This window comes from Trichechus manatus, unplaced genomic scaffold, assembly GCF_000243295.1.
Source record: "Trichechus manatus latirostris isolate Lorelei unplaced genomic scaffold, TriManLat1.0 scaffold00014, whole genome shotgun sequence".
NCBI lineage: Eukaryota > Metazoa > Chordata > Mammalia > Sirenia > Trichechidae > Trichechus > Trichechus manatus.
Genome location: NW_004443950.1, coordinates 11,653,094 through 11,675,727, shown reverse-complemented (window position 1 = coordinate 11,675,727; position 22,634 = coordinate 11,653,094). Strand labels below are relative to the sequence as shown.

The 22,634-nt window shown below is 37.5% G+C and overlaps 1 protein-coding gene across 1 annotated transcript; it reads right to left on the bottom strand.

Moving 5' to 3' along the window:
- Nucleotides 1-6,433: 6,433 nt before the first annotated feature.
- Nucleotides 6,434-22,628, bottom strand: NUDT21 (nudix hydrolase 21). Its single transcript, XM_004371571.2, has 7 exons — nucleotides 22,369-22,628; nucleotides 19,217-19,417; nucleotides 18,301-18,364; nucleotides 14,267-14,356; nucleotides 10,856-10,931; nucleotides 10,028-10,142; nucleotides 6,434-8,745 (listed from the first exon to the last, which is right to left on the bottom strand). The coding sequence occupies exons 1-7, from the start codon at nucleotides 22,482-22,484 to the stop codon at nucleotides 8,724-8,726; spliced, it is 684 nt and encodes a 227-aa protein (XP_004371628.1). The 5' UTR covers nucleotides 22,485-22,628; the 3' UTR covers nucleotides 6,434-8,723.
- Between the last annotated feature and the right edge of the window lie 6 nt (nucleotides 22,629-22,634).

The window sequence follows — 22,634 nt, the reverse complement described above, 5'->3', positions numbered from 1 at the left end:
TTGCTGTCATTTTGTAGTGCTTTTTTTTGTGGTGCTGAAGTTTTCTTTGTTCTTCTTACTCTCTTGTACTGAGTTACTTTTGTTTGTGGATTTTTTTCACAAAAAGATTTTTTGTAAGCCCAGTTTACACGTTATCAATATACCTACAAGACTAAAACTCTATGCTAATTTACTTTTTGAACCTTCTAATGCCCTCTAGTCAGAGCTGTCAGTATTACCTAATTACAGTGACGCTTCGAATCACGTGGTTTCATGTGCACACTTTAAGCACGTGCTGTTGTTTTCGTTTCTGCCGCTGTTTTTATAGTCACTGATTTTTTTTTCAAATTTTCTGGTGTTTTAGCTACAATATTGTGGTAATTAGTTATTTGTGAACCTATAACTTTTTTGAGAATGAAGTAGTAATTAAATGAAAAGAAGGATATACGGGAATTACAATTTACAAGTAACATTAGTACAAAAACATAAGGAATCCTATATGGTCTAGTACAGGAGGAGGTCCATGGCCGGGGCAGGGGGTAAGGGGGAAGGTGACACTATGAGTTACTGCACTGGGTAACACCAACCTTAGTCATGCCACTGGTGGGTCCTCAGTAAGTATTTGCTCAATCTTACAAACTTTCAAAAGGAAAGGACTAAATTACTTCTAAGCTCTCTTTCAGGCTTAATATTCTAAGAGTCTATTAATTAGATACCAAAAAAGATCTCTCAAGGTTGTTACTATCCACTTTGGAATTTTTAGAAAATTCTAAAATTACTAAAGGGTCTATGATGGAACCCAATTGTTTGGCTTTACTGGCGGTCAAGCTACACACACACACACACACACATTTTATATGAGATCCACATGAATATTAGACTCTAGTTCCTTTTGGTTGTCTATCCAAGGCCATTTGATTAAAATGCTAAATTTTCAACTTTATTGATAAAGAAAAGCTTTATTTTGGAAAAATGATGATAGTAATTTTCCAGGGAAGAAAGTGTTCTACTTTACAGGTCAAGATCTGAGCCATGATAATGTTTAAACCACATTAAATGGCAATCCATATTCAATCCAAGTCAAAATACAGACAGTTACAAAATACCACACACTAAACTTGGATAAATATGGAAGAGATCCATATTTGTGCCCATTCCAAAGAACAGTCATCCAAGAGAATGCAGAAATTATTGAACAATATCATTAATATCACAAACAAGTAAAATTTTGCTGAAGATAATTCAAAAACAATTGCAAGAGTACATTGACAGGGAACTGGCAGAAATTCAAGCTGGATTCAGAAGAGGATGTGGAACAAGGGATATCATTGCTGTTAGATGGATCTTGGCTGAAAGTAGAGAATACCAGAAAGATGTTTACCTGTGTTTTATTGACTATGCAAAGGCATTTGACTGTGTGGATCATAACAAATGATGAATAACATTGCAAAGAATGGGAATTCCAGAACACTTAATTGTGCTAATGCGGAACTTGTACATAGACCAAGAGGCAGTCGTTCAAACAGAACAAAGAGATACAGCACAGTTTAAAATCAGGAAAGGTGTGCATTGGGGTTGTATCCTTTCACCATACTTATTCAATCTGTATGCGGAGCAAATAATCTGAGAAACTGTACTATATGATGAATGAGGCAACAGGATTGGAGGAAGACTTATTAACAACCTGCAATATGCAGATGACACAACCTTGTTTGCTGAAAGCGAAGAGCACTTGAAGCACTTACTGATGAAGATCAAAGACTATAGCCTTCAGTATGGATTACACCTCAACATGAACACAAAAATCCTCACAACTGGATCAATAAGCAACATTATGATAAACAGAGAAAATACTGAAGCTGTCAAGGATTTCATTTTACTTGGATCCACAATCAACGCCCATGGAATCAACAGTCAAGAAATCAAAAAACTGGGATCACAACAGAGGGTCCACAACAGAGCAGGAGCAAAAACAAAAAATCAAATTCACAAAAAAAAAGACCAGGCTTGCTGCTCTGCCAGAGACTGGAGGAACCCCGGAGACTATGGCACTAAGACACCTTTCTGACCTGGAAAGGAAGTCATTCCCAGAGACCACCTCCCAGCCAAACAATAGGCAAGCACTTAAGATAAACATTAACACCCGAGAGGAATGTACTCCTTACAACAATCAATTATACGAGATCAAAGGGGAAGTATCTTCCCGAAAGGAAAGATGAGAAGGCAGGAAGGGGTAGAAAATCCAGATGAAGGAAATAGGGAATCCAGGGCGGAAGTGGGGAGAGTGCTGACACCTTGTGGGGAATGAAACCAAGGTCTTCAAACACTTTATGTACAGACCATTTAATGGGAAACTAATTTGCTCCGTAAACTTTCATCTAAAGCACAATTTAAAAAAAAAATCAAACAACATATTGCATTGGGCAAATCAGCTGCAAAACACCTCTTTAAAGTGTTAAAAAGCAAAGATGTCACTCTGAGGACTAAGGTGTGCCTGACCCAAGCCATGATATTTCCAGTCACCTAATATGCATGCGAAAGTTGGAGAATGAATAGGGGAAGACCAAAGAATTCATGCCCTTGAATTATGGTGTTGGCGAAGAATGCTGAACATACCATGGACTGCTGGAAGAATGAACAAGTCTGTCTTGGAAAAAGTACAGCCAGAGTGCTCCTTGGAAGCCAGGATGGCAAGACTTCGTCTCACATACTTTGGACATGTAATGAGGAAGGTCCAGTCCCTGGAGAAGGACATCATGGTTGGCAGAGGGTCAGTGAAAAAGAGGAAGACCCTCAATGAGCTGCAACAATGGGCTAAAACATAGCAATGATTGTGAGGATGGCACAGGACTGTGCTTTGTTTCCTTTTATTGTACATAGGGTTGATTCAACAGCACCTAACAAACTTGCAAAAGAAACAAAGTCCTATCACCATGGGAAACAAGCTGCTGTTAGTAGATTTACCTTTTGTACAATATACAATACTCCACTATCTTAAATTTCAAAGTTCCATACTCTTCTTTGGATTATATTATGAGATATCCACTACTTTCTGTTAAATTTTAGACAACCTATTTTCTGGAATAATCTTAAGTGCACAACGGAAACTTTTTACTTTTAGCTCAGATTACATAAACTATAATTAATCCTTTAGAAGCTTGAATTTTTTGAAGATTATGAGAACAGATGAAATTAACCCAAATATATAATAACTTTATTTGCATTTTAAAATAATTTAAAGGTCTGTGTCAGGGTTTTTTCCCTAAGATAACTGGTATTCGTTCTACCAATGTTTTTTCTTCTCCCATTCCAAGAAGGTAGCCAGGCTGTCTCAAGGATTTCTTAGCAAGGCCTAAATCCACCTTCTGAAGTCAACTGATGCTTCTGGTTCTGTGTAACTGCTTCCTATTCCATGAGAATACAAGAGGAGAAAGTAGGAAACAGAAGGGATAAATGCATACAATGCCCCAAAAGGCTGAACCACAGACATATGAACTGTGTCAGTTGAGCATCAAGCCCCAAGTATGACAAGAAGGCAACGTCACCAGACTTCAAGGAGCTGGTCCATCTTGAACAAGAAAGCATCAGTGAAGTCCACGATGGAAGCTAGAGGCTCTCCTCATTCCCACCTTCATTTCAGAGTACCATTTAAGTCTTCTGGTTTCTTGTGAAAAACTGGGGAGGTCCCCTGCTCCCAGTAATGACTGACAGACTGAATTTCCTGCCATCTTTGTGCAATGGTGGCTCTGATTTGGTTTGATATAGAGAAATGTGTCATTGCAGACAAACCCAAGTTTAGGTAGAATGAGTCACACTTGCTAGATACAAATTATTGCTATTTGTATTTTTTTTTAAATACCTGAAGTCTTTTCATATTCATATTCATGACCTCATTTGATTTTTCCACCATCCTGTGAGAAAGGCTAGATGGTTTCGTTGTTACTAACTCGTTGCCATCAAGTGGATTCTAATTCATAGCCACCCTACAGGACAGAGTAGAACTGCCCCCATAGGGTTTCCAAGGAGCAGCTGGTGGACTCGAACTGCCAACCCTTTGGTTAGCAGCCAAGCTCTTAACCACTGTGCCACCAGGGCTCTGGTTTTGTTGTTAAAATTCTCAAAATCCTAGAAGCTGATCTTTAGTCTAATCAAGTACCCTTAAAATATATTCCTGTGGAACTCTGGTATCTCACTAGCTATGTGTTCCACCACTAAATCTAACACGGGGAAAAACTACTGACTCTTCAAATTTGTAGAAGGAAAAAAAACTAAATTACTGGATATATTCCAATTTTTAGCTTTTCTTTCATACTTGCTTTTCACTGATTTTTGGTGTCTCCTATAAAATACACAAATAGCAAAATTTTCAGAAAAAACTTTACTTTGCAATAACTTTATTGGGTTTCGTTCCACCTTTTGTTCAGATACCAAGCCTCAAGTCTTTGTCATTGCACACACGTATATTCCTATACCTTGGGTAAGTTATTTCTATTTAAGACACACAAACTAAATTACATCGTATTACATAAGCAGCGAGCATGGTGTGTATCGCAGAACATCATGACTTCCAGACAAGTTTGAAAATAAACTCTTCGCAAACGAGGAAGCGGAGTCCCTAATAATAACAACAGCACACAGCTCACAATTTAACTGTGTGGCAACTTCTAAATCCCAGTGTTCAGGTTCCAAATCCCGTGTTTCCTTTACATTTCAGGAAGCAGGCTCAGCTGTGAAGGAATCTGCCTAAGAACACAACTAACACGCAGTAGGGTGGAGACGGTGGGTGGGGAGGGGACAACATTGATGTCCCAGGCCTTCAGGTTCTCACTATTATGCCAAGCTGCCTGTTACTCAACACCCTCTGGCCAATGACGCTGAAAAAGAACGCACAGGATTTCTAATGGCACGCTAAGGTTAGTAGCCACACACAAAGGACCACCCCAAGCAATCATAGAGTCATTCTGTTTTATATTTTTTTTTATTGAAATGACAGTAAGATAAAATAAAAAAAGAACACTGACCCTTTTAATCAAACTTTTACTTTAGAAATATAAAAATATAACCAAAACTTCTATTTCTTTTATACATTTTCTATAAACTTAATACCAGAAAAGTTCTTGAAGCCAAACTATAAACGATGCTCGAACATTATGTGAACACAGTACCAAGTCAGTTTTTAAATGCACAATCTTTCCCTCAACTGAACATAGTCAATAAATTTTCCCGACTTATCTCTAGTTTTACCAGACGATCCATCACTAAAACACAAAATACACCTGAACTGGCTTAATTTAGACTTACTTAGTAGGTTTTAGTTTTTCACAAAAACAAGTTTGATAAGTATAATACAAGCTAATAATAAAATGTGTTTTATGGCTCAAGTCAAATTACAGTATTGTTTCTCATCACATATTTTAAACAACAAAGGCAAACTGCATGAAACGAGTTCAGTTTACCCAAACAGTGATACAAAGTAAGTGGAAAAAATTACGGGAAGATTTAATCTTATGCTATAGAAGCCGACTTGCATTATAGTCAAAAAAACAATACGCCTTCTTTGGCAAGGTGACATATAAAATTGCAAGCTCTCTGAAGCAGTCCTAGTGATTAGCACACATTGTTCCAAACACTCTGAACTAGTAAAAGCAGTAAGCTTGAGGAACTCAAACGTGAAAAAGCCACTCCAAGAACTTCATCTCAAGTGACTAAGCAATACTAAAAAAATAGTCATTAAAGGGCTGAGAGCATAAGAGTCACATCATGTAAAAAAGGGAATTTTAAACTGATTGCTTGCTGGCCTGCTGAATTTGGAGGATCTCTTAACTTCTCACTTCTAATTAAAACTGGAAGAAAACAGACTGGCTAATTTGGTTACATTTCATCCAAATACAATGCTATCTTGCTGGAACCCTGAAATACCCAAAATCGTAACTGAATTGTATAATACTAGTTACAAGGGAAGACAGTAACAGTACAAATTCACAGAGAATTATCATAATGCCATTTTAATTATTACCCTTATTAAAAAAATCAGTGGTCTTCATCACTTAAAAAAACAAATTTCATTTTTCTTTAATGCGCTAAGTCATTCTAAGTATGATATATAACAATTAAGCGCAAATTTAGTTTTTCCTGAATCTACCGAACATTTTAGTGTCATTTAGTAGTTATATATAGAATATGCACTACTTGGATCACTCAAGGAAAATAACATGACATGTATTGTAGTTACATAATGCCAAAGAGGGCTGGCTCTCATCTGCAGACAGCCTTGAACATAGTAGGCATTCAAATATAAGCCAGTTAATCAAGAGCTCATCTTAAAACTATTCAGTAATTAGTATGCTGATAATCAGAATGCACAATTTCAGACCATTAGTTCTTGAAGAAGTGTGATAAGAACTTACGTATCAAAAGAGCTTGGTGTTAAGCAGTGCCCTTGTATCCTCTTCTAATGCTGCAGGACAGCTGAATTCCCCTAGTTCTACCATTTCTATCAGGAAACCTAAAACAAGAGAATATTGGGTTCCAAGTACACCTGACTAGTGCAAAAAAAGTTTTAAAAATATGTGTGCAGTGTTTGTGTGTCCTCATTCAGGAAAAGGAAGCGATTATTAAATCAGCTAAACTGAATGAATTTTACACTTAAGATTACAGCTCTTATATCTCAAGGTTGGTAACCCAAACAAGCGGAATCAAAGGTTTTCCTCACTTAGGCACTAGTATATGGATGACTGACTCAAGCTCTTATACTGGGAAGAAGTCATCCAGAAAGAACTTCTAGTCTGAAGGTTAAGTTACAAAGGACATGACTGGCCTCAAATGAGATGACTCTTCAACGCAAACACTCCTTAACCGACAGCACTTCATAAATCACACCAAGAAAAAGCCCATTTCTTTCCATCCCCCCAACTGCAAGAGCTAACATACGAAATGTGGTCACTGTAGCTTTCCACTTGGATGCTAGAAGCAATGGTGGAAAATGGGCTTGATCAACCCTTCCCCATCTTTTTCCTTTCCCCATCTTGCAGGACTTGGTTAATCAGTGAGCTTGCCAGGAAAATTATACTAAATTAGAAATGTGCTAATGTAAAACCAGGGAAGAGGACTATCCACAGAACCAGTGAGTTTTTCAAAGGAAATCACAGGCTATTTTGGGTCATGGAGACTGGTGCTCCCTACTGCTAAGCAGAGGCATGGTTATAATCATTATTTGATACACAACCATGTGAAGGTTTGACATGACCTCAACTAAATGAACGGGAATGCTTTTGAATAGAATTGCTGATTTTCTCAAGGCTAAATAGGGAAGACCATATGACATAGCTTTCACATCACCCAATATTCAGGAGATCAGTACTGTCATCAGTACCACAAAGGCATTAAGAACTAATCAAAAGTTCATTTCTGTCTACTGAAAACTGTACCAATCTTTGTTTTTAAAAGTAGCTGCAACATACAAGATTTTTAATATTAAGCCTACAGTCAACAAGTCTGCAATAAGGCACACACAGTATGTTTCTACCACTAATCAATGACACAACTAGCAAACTCCTTTGCCCTAAAATTCTTTTTTTATTCCCCAAACAAATTTAATCCAAACTTGGCAGTGTTTTAAAAAATTTTTGAACTTTGTGTTTTTCTCTTAGGCTGACAAAAATCTATCCCCTACCCTGCCCCTAGATTTCAGTTGATTTAGATTACTAGAAAATAATTTTGAAATGTTTTTGTTATCACATGCTAAAACCAAATTTTCTTCTCTATGGATATAACTTCAAGCTGGGTGAAATAACTAACTTGCAATGCCTGCTGAGCATCTAAGAGTTCAAAACTAACAGATCCACTTTTAGAAACTTCCTTCATGGATCACTATTTTTACCATGCCCTAAGAATAACTAAGACAAACAATTTCACAACAGCATACATTACTAATACCACTGTTACATGAAGGAGAAAAAAATGAGTTCTATAGTAGTCTCTTTTTTCACCAATTCCCATGACTTTCCCAACCTAGCCAATTTTAATAGTTTCCCATATGCTTAAGGTCTGTTGCTTGTGAACCAAGGTCTGGACACATAAACTGTACCACTCAGTAATGTATGTGAGTTCTGCTGTAACAGAACTCACTTGTGTTGTTTTTTTTGTTGTTGTTGTTGTTGTGTGCCATCGAGTTGATTCCAACTCATAACGACCCCAAAGAACTCACTAGGGTGTAAAATTTGGTACAGAAGTTGCACTTTGAACTCAACCAAGCAAACTGGGTCCTAAAAGTAATGTTAAGATTCTCATCACAAAAATCTGTAACACTGTCTTAGAGTATGCCCCCAAGAATGATATCAGAGCAAGGGTCCAATAAATTTGGCTGAACTAAATCTGCCACTGTCTCTTAACATTCACCAGCCTGGGGAAAAAAATAACAATCCTCACCTGTAAGAATTTTAAAAGTTTAATATGAAGTAAAAAAAAAAACAAAAACAAAAAAACAAATAGAAAGAAGTCCACTTGTTTAACGTTGTACAAAAAAGTATGAGTAGAACAAAAAGTGAATTAAACATTATCACATTTGTTTACACCACTATCTACTTATTCATATTAACTTTACTATTCAAACAATAGAAAGTAGGGGTAACTCAGGGATTGGGAAAGAGAAAACAAAAAACCTTGTCTACCATATTTATTATTCTACACTGAGGATAGCTGTGCTCACAGAGACGGCTTCTTTTACTTCTCCACTGCGCAGGAATTCAGTTGTATATAAAATTGAACCTGAATTTAAAAAAGAACAATACTCCTTATTAAAAACAGTATTATTTAACCTAGCTTCCACCTTACATGATAAGGAAATTTATCTCGATGCTTCTACTCTCCCTTGACATTTTTGGCATTTTCTACACCAAGACACATTTTTCTCTCACCTACCATATCTTACGCATTAAATACCAGTGAATACTTACAGGAAAAAAAAAAATTAACAGTGTAAATTTGATGAATTATCCACTAAAAAGTTCCCTGAAGGCAGAAAGAAGATTTTTAGCCATCATTTTACTCTCACCACTCAGCATAGCTCCCGACACTTGTAGCTAAGTGTTTAAATAAATAAGTAGTATGACTCTTTTTTTATATTCCATACTTCAGTTTGTAACCCATCAGCAGGCCAACACAGAAGGACAACAGATGAAGTCTGATTAGTGACAAGGTAAAAAGACCAATTTTGTACTCAGCAAGCTTTCACAGAATGCCAAAATCACTACTGGAATTGTTTTTAAACTAGTATTTATTGGGTGCTAACCAGGCGCCTGGCACTGTTCTAAGCACTTTATATGTGTTATTTTACTTGGTCCTCATAATCTTATGAAGTAGGTACTACCATCCCCATTTTATAGAACAGATGAAGAAAAAGGCAAATAGGTATAATAATTTGCCCAAGTCCACACTGTCAGCAAGTTCTTGGGATTCAAATCCAAGCACTGACTATAGAACTTACATTCTTAACCATGCTATTCTGTGAGTCCTATCCATGGTTGGTTCTTAGAACCTCAACCTGTGAATCACTCTATCTGCCTAAAAACACAAACTCCATGTTACAATTCAGGATCTAATTTCACATGCCCTAATTTGGGCCTCAACACAGTAGGTTCCAAAAAAGAAGAAGAATATATTACATCAAAAGATTCGATTTTCCACATTTTTACATAGACAAGCTTCCTCCTACTCACACCCCCACCCCTCATTTACACATTGCTGACTATTATTTTATCATTTCTTCTTTTGATGAAGACTTCAAGCTTAATTGCAGGGAGTATCAAATTAGGGGAAGAGAAGTTACACAAATACCAGAATGTCATGCTGTAACTTAGGGTCTGGGGGACATTTTTAGTCAGTCATTAAAAGTCATTTAATCTATGGCTGCACTTAACCTAAGGGTCCATCTCCTGTCCTAGTTTCTTTGAAGACCAAAATTCATAAACTATGCCTTCTCAAGTGGCTCAGAAGATTGTAAAACTGAGAGTTTACATGAATAAATCACGAAACGTTCAGCATTCCATACCTGCTCAAGAGCTGAGGGAGACTAGAAATGATGGGTCCGTATCCTGGTGCATTGTCATACAATTCAAACAATGGTGCAGCTACCAGCTTGTAATTTTTTGGGACTGCAAACAAAGCTAAAATAAACAGACCAGTCAGTATTCATTTTCTATAAGTTTTTCAAATAATTACTGCTTCCACTTCACTTTTAAATTAATCACCAATTTTACATTTGAGGAAAACTTATTTCCGGAGAATACTTTTAAGGAAAGCAATCATTCTCATTAATACATTTTGTGTCTTTTCGCAAGAGTTCACAGTAACAGCTTTGAAACAAACTGATCCTCTACAAATTCCTGCTATTAACAACCACGAGCACCTTATAAGCACTGGGCGAAAGGGGAAAAGAAGAGACTTGGGTTTGTAATTTATTTTGGATTCCATTATAAGACTATCATAAAAAATGGAATAATTACTTGTTAAAACTCATAGCAGGTCTAAAGATGTATTAAAATATTTTAAAAATCAATTCATTTGTCTCCCAAAATTTTCAATAATTTATCACCCAACAGTTAACAATGCTTCTTGAGAAAAACAATACCAGCAGCTAAACAATTATTTTTAAAATTTGACCATAATTTGATATTTTAGGTTTTGTTAAATTTATTTTTCCTTCTGTAGCATGATTGGCACATCTAAAAGAAAAACTAGGTAATTCTGTTAGCTTGGTGTATGTTTTTAGATTTACAATAAATCCAAAAATTTAAGGAATTTGGAGAAAACACAATAGAGATATCCATGAAATTACAGAAGTTTTTAGACGGCTGTCTTAAAGAACGAAACAACTTACCTTTCTCTTGAAGTTGAACCAGAAACAACTTCTTATGTTCCTTAGGCTTTGTGATATGTGCAGGAATATATGGATACTAAAATAACAAATGAGAATGATCTGTAGTTTCCCCAAGCTACCATTCCTTACACTTCCATGTCTGTTTACCAACTTCTCCCATTTCAGAGATTTAGCTCAAATTATCACCCCTTCTGAGACCAAGTTCCTCATATTCCCAGCACAATTTTATTTTAACATGTATCCGATAGCTTCATTTCTTTCTTTACATGTTTACTCCCCAATACAGTGTAAAGTGCTGGGAGAAGCAGACTCCCTTTTATTCTTCCCTTTACTGAGACCCAGTAGCTGACAGATATATTAATAAATAAATGCTTTAATAAATATAAAATAATAAGTAGCAAACCAGTTAGGACAATTAAATATGTAGTCACAAGAGTTATAACTTGAGAAATTGATAACACAATAAAGTCTGATTTTAATTAGTGTTCTTAATAAAAGTTATTTGTTGTCCTTTTTCCCCCAAATCATTACCAAGTTAAAATTTCTAGAATCCTGATGTGAATATTTTTACTGTATTAAAAGTTTAAATATAGCCCATGAGATAACTGACAAGACCTCAACCACATATGCCTCTCTCCTGAACCCCACTGGGGCTCATGATTCAGGAACAGATGAGCTGCCTAAATGGAGCTCTGCCAGCTGGGCAGACCAAACTGCTTGGGGGAATGGAAAAAAAAAAATTAGTTTTTGAGAATTTAAGGGGATGATGAAAATTAGAGGGGAGACTGCTGACTGAGAAAAAAAAATTTTGATATAGAAAACAAAAATGTCTAAGGTAGGGATTTTCTGTTGTTATTGTTCTGTGTGTGTGATATGAAAATCTACGTTTCTGCACAAAAAATTCAGAAAAATCTGCTGTTGCTTTTGGAACTGCTGAGAGGGCAGGGGGATTAAAAAGTCCTAAAAATAGACATAACGGGAGAGTGAGATAAAAGTAGAAGCTTCCAAAAGGAACCCAGTGAAATTGAGACTATTACGGTTTCAAAATCCATAAGCTAGACATCAATAACATATACTAGGGTTTGGCCAACTACAACCTGTAGGCCAAATCCAGACTAATTCTTGTTTTTGTAAATAAAGTTTTACTGGAACACAGCCATGGTCATTCATTTACATATTATCTATGGCTGCTTTCATGCTACAATGGAAGACCTGAGTAAATGCAGCAGAGACGCTATAGTCTGCAAAGCCAAAAATACTTACAGAAAAAAATTGCTGGCCTCTAATATATAGCATTTATTACATGTTCACAGTGGCCAGGCACTGTGTTAAGTACTTTATTCTTTCAATTAATCCATTTTACACACGTAACTCCCACTAAAAGGCTAAGTATCTTTCCCAAGAGTACACTGCTAAATAGTTAAGTCAAGAGTCAACTATTTCTATTCAACTATAAAAGCCTCAAATGTTATTTCCCACTATGCTGTCTCATTGGTACTTAACCAATATTCAAGTTAAAATAATTACAAACCAGAGCCATCCCTAGGGTACAATGAATTGAGGCAACTGTCCTAGGCAATTGTCCTAGGCTTTGGAGATCCCCTACCTTACCAAGAAAATCAAGCACAGTGGCAGCAACAGAGAAACAAAGAGGTAAGAACTGGCATGAGTGGCACAGGCTAAGAGACCTATAGTTCACATACAACACAAGTTCCCAAAAAATAACAACAAAGCCAAAGTGAGCGGCATTACCCCGATTTTCTACTCGAGGCCACGCGTTCCTTTTTTGAAGACTTTTCTTCTCCAATCCTGGCCTTGACATTTAAGCCAATTGCACTTTATACAAAAAAACTAAGATAGGGAGATGCTGTTGTGCTTCTTTTCCCGCTGCCACCTAACCAATACTCTGTTGTTATTAACTGCCATCAAGTCGGAGCCAACTCATGGCGAGCTTATGTATAATAGAACAAAACTGTGGGATCCTGAACTATCTTCACAACTGTTGGTGTGTTTGAGCCCACTGTTACAGCTATCGTGTCAATCCATCTCATGGAAGGTTTCCCTTGTTTTCGCTGACTTTACCAAGCATGATGTCCTTTTCTAGTGATTGGTCTTTCCTGATAACATGTCCAAAGTAAGCAAGACAAAGTTTTATCATTCTTGGGTCTAAGGGGCATTCTGGCTGTACTTCCTCCAAAACTGATTTATTCATTCTTCTGGCAGTCCACAGTATATTCAATATTCTTTGCCAATACCGTAATTCAAATGTGTCAATTCTTCTGCAATCTTCCTTTTTTCATCGTCCAGCTTTTGCATGCACCATCTGTCAGTTTATCATACTGCAGTGGCATCTTGCTATGATGCTAGAAATGATGCCACTGGTATTTCATATACCAGCAGGGTCAACACCATGGTAGACAGGTTTCAGCAGAGCTACCAGACTAAGACAGACTTGGAGGAAGGGCCTGGCGATCTACTTCTGAAAATCAGCCAAAGAAAACTTCCTGGATAATCAATATTCTAGGTTTACTAAATAAATACATAGCCATGTGTTATACCTTATACCCTAGGGTTCAGTGAATTAAGGGTACTGTCCCAGGACTGTGGTAGGGGAAACGAATGAAGATATTCAAGAAGTAGCCTGGAAAACTTCTTGAGTTATCACTGAGCATTTTCCAATTAGATCAAGGTAGGTTCAAGAAATCAAAAAATGTTTAGAATAACTATTCTATCATCTTTGGATATATAGGAACTTCACTATTTCCACATGAAATTGTATTTTCTTCAAGCCAAATTCACGGCAATTCTTACGTAGTAAGCACCATGACAATTAGGACAAACAATGAAAATCAATTCCCCACGAGCTTCCACAGCAACTTACCTTTCTATCCCACTGCTATACAACTGAGTCAGAAGGAAGCGAACAGACAAAACAATCTTTTTCTTGGAAAATATTTTGTTGCAATGCTTAATCTGGAACATCTTGTCATGCAAAGAAGCTATCAAAGTCACAGGGCCTTTTCAAAACAATTCAGGATTTTTTTTTTAAAAGATCTATTATCTTTTAGAGATGCACACTGAAATATTTACAATTTAAATATGATACCTAGAATTTGCTTCAAAATAAGCCAAGGTAAGGGCAGGGGTAGAAGGGCAATGGGGGACAGGGGCTTATGAAACAAGTCTGACCATGAGCTGTTAACTGTTGACAGAGTAGGTTACTTACTATTCTCTCTACTTTTGTGTATCTTTGAAATTTTCCATTAAAAAAAAAATTGTAATTTTTTATCTAAATTAAGGAAGGAAGAAAAGGAAATTTCAAGACAAATTCTGCTTTAATCTCTCGGGGGAGGGGGGGATGAAATAAGTTTTTTGCTTTTCCAAATGTCCAGCAAATACACGAACACTGACCTGAGGCGGTTCAAAATTTGGTCTCCACCAGTTACCAATGCAGTCATCAATGACCCAGTCTTGCAAGACTCCATCTTGACGACCTAGTATCTGTCAAAAAGAAATGATACATCCAGTTAAAACAACTAAATATACATACACATGAATACCCTTCTTTAGTGAAGAGAGTACTTTCGGCAGCACTCCTAACAGAGACATATGGCTAGTGTAACTTCCACGTATGTCTCCTTTCTATAATTTCTTGTTTATTATTATCTGTGTCACTCTGCCCAAAACATACACTGTTAGTTCAAAATTGGCAATCTAGTATAGACATGGTTACCTCATTTGTGTCAGAGTAGAACTGTGCTCCATAGGGTTTTCAATGGTTACTTTTTCAGAAGTAGATTGCTAGGCCACTCTTTGGAGACACCTCTGGGTGGACTGGAATCTTCAACCTTTTAGTTAGCAACTGAGCTTGTTAACCATTTACACCACCCAGGGACTCGTGGGGCCACCATAAATCGAAATCAACTCGACAGCAGCTGTTTTTGTTTTTTAGTATAAACTATACAGGAGCAACAAATCTATTGTTATGCCCTAGCTATACATGGAAAACCAAATCTGATCACCTAAATCAGCCAACAGCATACAATAGTTTTTCTAGAATCAACCATAAACAAATCGAAAACAAACCAAAATCAAACCCATTGCTGTCGAGTCAATTCCAACGCATGGCAACTCCATGTGTTACAGAGTAGAACTGCTCCACAGGGTTTTCTTGGCTGCAATCTTCATGGAAACAGATCACCAGACCTTTGTTCCAAGGTGACAGTGGGTGAGTTTGAACCCCTAACCTTTTGGCTAGTAGCTGAGCGCTTAACTGTTGTGCCACCCAGGGTCTCCTCCACATTACATTTAGCCCTCATGTCTCCTTATGCTCCTCCTGTGTCTGTTTCGCAGTTTTGTTTTTTATGACTTTCACAGGAATACTGGTACAATGTCCATCAATTAGACCAGGGTTATGGATTTTGGGAGGGAAGAGCAGAGGTAAAGTACCATTCTCATCACATCATATCACAACTGCATGCTGTCAACATGACTTATCACTCATGATGTTAACCTTGATCACATGGCTGAGGGAGTTTATCATGTTTCTCCACTATATAGTTGCTCTTTTTGAAACATTCTTTTACAACCATATATTATTTATTTTTAAACACTGAAAAAGACCCTACGAACTCCCTCTACTGTGGATGAGAACTTAGATCTTAAAACCACATCCTGCACTCATACCTCCTCTTCCACCACCCTCCCATTATCAATATTGAAGTGAATATTCTGTATTTAAATTAATATGACTATCTAAATCAGTCACAACCACACAATTAAAGTATAATTACATTTCCCTATTTGTACAACTAGTCTTTCTTTAGAGTTAATAACTTTCATTTCATGTGCTACCACTAATTCATCCCCACTTCTGCAGGAAAAGTTTAAATTCTTCTCAATTCAAACATCAATTATCCTATCAGTTGAATCATCCTGCTCCAGGTTGTTCTAGATGCTCTCTAGCCCCGCTGCATAGCTGGGACTCTAGGGCTTCCTCTGCCTCTCTCCTGTGTTAGATACACTCTATATTCTGAATCCTGTATCTTAGTTTACTCATTTTGGTGGCAAACACTCTGGTAGCTTCTTGAGAAAAGGTACAAGATAACATTTTTTAAAACTCTGCAGGTCTAGAAATAACTTTATTTTACCCGTACATTTGATTTATAGTTAGATTAGATGGAAAATTCTAAGATGGAAATCACATTCTCTCAGAATTTTAAAGGTATGTTCCATGATCTTTCAGCTTCCAGTATTATTCCTGAGAAGTCCGACGCCATTTCTGATTTTGACAGCTTTATTTAACCTGTGTGTACCCCTACCCCTTACCTTTGTAGGCTTTTGGGATCTTCTCTTTACCCTAACTGATCTCAAATTTATGATGATATGTCTGTATATGGATCTTCTAACATTCATTGGAGAGGGCAGGCCAGTCTTTTCAATCTGAAAACTCACACCTTTCAGGTTTGGAAAATTGTCTTGAATTATTGCTTTGACAATTCTTCCTTTTCCTCTGTCCTTTTTATCTATAGTTTATATTGGTCCTTCTAGACTCATCCACTAATTTTATCTTTTCTCAAACTATGTTCAATCATTTAATCTTTTTATTCTACTCTCTGGTAGACTTCTTCAATTCAATCTTTCGAACCTTCTACTGAATTTTCTGTTTCTAACATTTTAATACCCATGAGTTCTTTTTTGTTCTCTGAATTATTTTTTATTTTTTAAATGGCACTGTTTCACAGGTACAGTATCTCCTCTTATCATTCCAAGAATATTAATCATAGTTTGGTTGACTGATGAATTTTCTGTTTCTGCTAAGCTCCTTTTGATCTCTTTCATGTTAAGACGCTTTCTCCAAAAGTCTGATACTTGGCTATCGGCTCACCATTAAGGATGAGGCAGTAATATGTTTGACTGTGACCTCTGTGTGCATGGGTGACAGGGCTGCACTATTTCTTCGGGAAGGCTCCCAAATGTCAGCATCTGGAGGTATTTCTTTCTTTGATCACTTTCTCCAAAAACAAAACCTCCAATCTTCTGCCTAGGGTACTTAAACCTAGTTGTCAAATTCTGTTAGTCTAGCAGAAGTCTAGGAGTCTAACTATTCAGGATGTAGATTTTCATACATTGCTTCCTTCCCGAAACTGTTTTCTTGCTTAGGGTTTTCTGATTCAGTGTTAGTCTTTACCTGACTGTAGAGAGTGTGGAAGATAATCTAGGTATAAAAATACATCCTATACAGACTTTTGATCAAAACTGTTTTAAGGCCATGCCTGCTCCTATTTTCATAGGTGCCTGGCACCTCAAATTCCTCAGCCTTTCTGGTGTTCTGCAGTGCTGGATTCTGGATTGCCTGCCAGCTAGGCTCAGATTTCTGCTAAGTCAGTTATGATTTGCCCATTTACTTCCTAGCTTCCAAAACATTTTCTTGCAATTGTCTCACTTTGCACTCTCTCAATCCTATCGGTTTATATACATATTTTTAAATGCCTTTACTGACTTTTTGGTGGAGTTTTGAGAAAAAGGAAAAGTAAGCAGGTAGGTTCAATATACCATATTTAACTGGAAGTCCAAGTACATCATAATATTTAAGAGTTACAGTGCATTTGAAAAAATACCATAAAGTCAAACTAACAGGCCAAAAGTGACAGAAATATAAGTGATTTTAGTTTTGTTTTTCTTCTGCTTTTCAGTGACCGCCAATGACTCTGCACTGAGTATATATTAGTTTTGTAATTAAGGGGAGAAAATTGCATGTTATTAAAAAAAAAAAAAAAAAAGGAATAATGAAAACAACCTACAAGTCTCAAAACCCTCCAATATTTATTCATTTCGTTCCAAGTCTTCACAGGCCGACATTAGAATGATTTACAAAAAGTAGGACAATTTAGGCAAAGTCTAAAGATAGGTGCAAAAACGAAAATAGGTACGTAGCACGAATGTTTCCCTTGTCAAAGCTCTACAAAGCCTGACTCTGGAACAAGACTGCCTGCATTCAAATCTCCAGCTCAACACACTAGCTATGCAACATCAAGTTATTTAACCTCTCTGTGTTCCGGTTTCCACATCCGTAGAACGACATTAATAACAGAACCCACCTCCTAAGAGTGTTATGATGATAAAAGGAGTTATTGCATGTAGAGCACTTAAAACTGTGCCTAACACAGAGCAAGTACTCAATAAATGTTGACTTTTATTAGCATTATTGTTACGTCAACATTTAAATGGAAAAAAGAAAAGTTAAGATAAAGCAATTATCAGTTTAAATTGCAGAAAATAAGCACTGTACTCACAATCTTGGGTTTAAGTTTCATTTACTGAAAACTAAATATTCAAAATAAACACCCTTTTCACAAGACATAAAAGGCCTAATTATCCACTAAATTGATGGTATTCACATGGGCAAAAATAAAAAACGTCAAAGTGGTTAAATAGAAAAATACCTCTGTCATTAAGCGTTTTAGTCCTTCAACTTCATCTTCCCCTGGATTAAGTTCGCCACCAGGTCTGTATAAAGGTTAAGAATTTCAGCTTTCAACTTAACACAATTTGGTGACAACAGGAAAAACACAGTAGTTATTTTTATCAAGTAATGCAATCATGTATTTTCGTGTCACATGCTAAGGCAATCAAAGCAAACAAATGTTGCAAACAATGAAAAGAATATGCTAGAAAGCTGAACTTATTACGTTAATTAACCAGCCTAACAGTACACAAATCCTAATTTTCAAACAAACAAAGTATATACCATAACATAAACCAGATGGAGAAGAAAATCTAATTTCTGGCCACCAGTCCATCCCAATCTCTTTTCTCTGGAAGCAATCTGGTGATAACGGAGTCTAGAAATGCCAAGAGGCAATCGCCCCATTCTTTAGCCCTGAGGAATAGATCATTTTTGAAGAACTTCAATCTAAGTATTTAAGACCTCTCGTTAGCTGGTCAAATAGTTGTGGTCTATATATAAACTGAGAGATTTATGAGCTTTGAAAATGAAAGTCATTTTAAGAATAGAAAACACTATTCATGCTACAAAGGAAACAGTACCAATGATTCTTAGCAGTTCTGTCATTAAGTCTAGAAACTGAGCTTGCTAACCTATTTTAAGGGACTAATCTATTTTAAGCAGCTTCTATCAAGCTCAATCATTAAATCAACTATACACAGATACGTGCAGATTTCTAGTGAGGCAATAAATGAGCACTGCACTGGAGAACTGCTCATGATTTTCTCTTTCTAAAGACTCCACTAACAGCAGTGTTTATTGAAAGAAATGACTAAGGGCTAAAATTGTATTCCAAAACTACATGACTGACAATCCCATTAAAAGCTGTCATGCTGTTAATTTCCAACACTTACAATTTGAAGAAAGTTGTTCCCAGCTGTAGCAGTAACACATGGGGTAGCCGGTGCTCATGTACAATCAGAACTCCTTCTACAGTTCTCCTCATTCCAATTTTATCAAATTCCTCCCTCATGCGCTGAAATCTGGCTGCAACAGAGCTGTCCTTCTCATAGAGGGGCTCCTTTGTACCAAAAGTATAATTGGTAAGAGGGTACCTATGATCCAAAGACAGACATCTAACATAAGACCTGAAGATCAAAATTTCTTTACCACAACAGATACCAATCATATATAAAGAGACCACAGCAAAAACTGTAGATATTGTACTCAGAGACAAACGACTTGTCCAAAGTTACACAGCTAGTTAATAAAGACAGCAGAGATTAGAATCCAGCTCTCTGGACTCTGAGGTCAGAGCTTTCTGTTAGACCAAGCTGCTACTCCTTACTTGAATTTCCAAGACTTTTCAATGTTTTTTCTTTCCCTTGTAAACCTAGCAAGAAGCCATTTTACCTTTCTGCATTTATTCTGTTGAGTAGCTTTATTCTTCCCTTCTCCTTATTCCAATCTTCTGCCCACCTCTTCCTTTACCAAGAATTCAAAATATGGCTCACAGTGTTGAAGACAATTTTCATCTTGCCTAATAAAGTTCAAATTTTTTCTTAAAAATAGTTTAAAATCCTATATTTATATTTCATCATGTGTAATAATCCCTTGATTACACCAAATGCTGAGGAGGAATGCTTTGGCTACGCCTGCCTATCCCCAAGGTATCTATTCTATCAAAAGGCCTTGACATTAATAATCAACTACCGCTTACTACGTCTCACATACTTTGGACATCTTATCAGGAGGGATCAGATTCGTCTCTGGAGAAGGACATCATGCTTGGTAAAGGAAAAGGTCAGCGAAAAAGAGGAAAACCCCAACGAGATGGACTGACAGTGGCTGCAATGATGGGCTCAAGCATGACCATGATTGTGAGGATGGCGGAGGACCAGGCAGTGTTTTGTTCTGTTGTGCACAGGGTCGCTATGGGTGGGAACCGACTCGACGGCAACCAGTTTGTTTGTTTTTTTAAGACTATAAAGAACTTCTCTAGTAGACCCAATGCTGAATCTAACATCGTTGGCATCAGCAGCTATCATACATCATTATATGCCAGGCAATTTAAAAAAAAAAATTATACCTATTAACATTGAGTTCTCACCACCCAAGAGTAGAAAGAAATAGAGACAGCCATAATATCTCCACTGCAAGAGCCAGCTCCCACATCAGTAAGGAGATGTCATCAAGATGAAATGTCAGAATTTTCAGCTGTGAAATCACAGTGCCAGCCCAGTCACATACATATTATGTCCATCATACGGTGTGCTCCCTAAAGCAAGGCCCACATGTTACTTCCTCACCACTGTAAGTCAGCACCGTGCACAGTGCCTGGAACAAAACAGGCACTCATGCAACATTTCCTTAAAGGAAAATACATTAGGGGTGGAGGAAGAGACTTGTTTTCAATTTAATAGATCATTATACATTTATATGAACTGAGTTCACAGCACAAATGATTATTCCTGAATACTGTATTTATATAGGAAAGAAAAAGTGCTGTAAATTTATCAACTCTTAACCTTAATGCAGCAATGATTAAAACATCTCACCTAGGTAAAATTTCACCTAGCTTTCGCACAACTATTTCACCTAGTTAAAATTTTAAAAACTCTACATAATGGCTCGATGCAAACTGATTTGGATAGTAAGGAAAATGAAGGAAAAACAGTATGTCCTAGTTCTGACTACCACTGTAGGTAATCCAGAAGCTGTGCTTTCCACATTCGTAAAAAGAGAACATTTGCCTTTTCCATTTCATGGGAATCTTGTGAAGATTTTTTTTAGAGATATAAAATTGAAATGCTATATTTTATGTTAATGCAATACTTAGACAGATAGTAGATTATACATACACAACTATCAACTAATTCCAGGTTTATAAACCGAACATTTTTATTATCTTAATTTCCAAGCCAGTACCTGATTTTCTAAGCAAAACAAGGATAAAAGCCATTTTTTCCATTTCAAATTTCTTTCGGTTTTTCGGGAGAAAAGTTCATTTATCTGAATATAAAACAGAAACCTAAAGTGTCTTACCAAAACACTAATATCAGTAAATCCTTGCACCTTGTAAAGACTGACCAGCAGAAAGTGATCCCTATCTTCCATGAGGGCCAGCACCAAACTGTACACTGTCTCAAAAACAAACTCTCAGAAATGATTTAAAACAAACAAAAAAAGCCAGACAATTTCTTTAACAAAACACATCTCAAATGCAAATCACCTGCCACAGCAAGATTGTGTTTGAGAGTGACCTCGAAATGCAATGGCTTCAAGTGCTTAATCAGAAAGGTGTTGAAGATAAAACACAGCCCACAATGGATTCTCTGGGACAACATCTTAGTACCCTCGACGGTTTGAAACCCCAACCATTAACAGTGCCCACCCTCCCAAGCTGGGGCCTACTAGATGCCTGGATGCTGTGGCTGCAGCAGAGACGACTTAGGTGAGTGGACAGGACAGGAAAGATAGTCACGAACAGATGAACGAAATGCGGCCTACGCATAAACGGAAATAATACACAGCAGTTAATAAGCAAAAACTAGACGTATACATTATAGTTAAGATTCCGAAAGCTTATTGTTAGAGAATAATGAACACTGCAAAAATAATACTACGGTATACGGCTCGTATCAAATAAAAAACATACAAAACAATACAATAGACTTGATGGGAAAGCATAAACACTGGACCAGAAGGATAAACATCAAATTTTGAAACTGGCTACCTCTGGGAAGCCGGGGAAACGATGAGTTCAAGGCAAACTTCAGTTTGCCTATAGTGCTTTATTTATTTTATTCTAATAAAGACTACAGCAAACGTGACTGAATACAGGGAAGAAGGAAAACCCTCTCGAGTAGGAAGGACTCTAACCCCTTGGGGTTGGAGTACGAGGAAAGGGCCAGAGAAGCGCGCACCCGCGAGCAGGAGGCGGGAGAGAGGCGTGAAGCCAGCCTACTAGTCGGGGGCGCGCCGGAAGAAGAAGACAGAAGTCTTTACGAGCGCTCAGGCGGAGAGGATGCCGGCGAAGGCCGCGCTGGAGGCGGACCGCACTTACAGGTTGATGGTGCGCTCCAGGGTGAGGGGCTTCGTCTGCTGGATGTACTTGTTGCCGAACTGGTTGACGCCCCGGGGCCAGCCGGTCTGCGAGCGATTGGGCGGCACCACAGACATGCTGGCGAGCTCGGGCACTGACGGCAAGCGGAAAGCTGGAGGCAGGGAAGACTCTCCCCGTGCGGGCAGCGGTTATATGCGTCCAGCTCAGCAGCCGCCACCCGCCATTAACAGGAGAGCGCAAGAGGAGCTTTACGCACGCCGGAAGTG

Bases quoted from the DNA above. Each gene is read 5' to 3' on its own strand.
- NUDT21 (XM_004371571.2), bottom strand. From the start codon at position 22,484: ATGTCTGTGGTGCCGCCCAATCGCTCGCAGACCGGCTGGCCCCGGGGC. The intron at 18,365-19,216 runs GTAAGTGTTGGA...ACCTTTATACAG, and splicing joins GGAACAACTTTCTTCAAATT to ACCTGGTGGCGAACTTAATC. The intron at 8,746-10,027 runs GTATGGAATGCT...TTTTAAATTCAG, and splicing joins CTCCCTCAGCTCTTGAGCAG to GTTCAATTTTATATACAACT.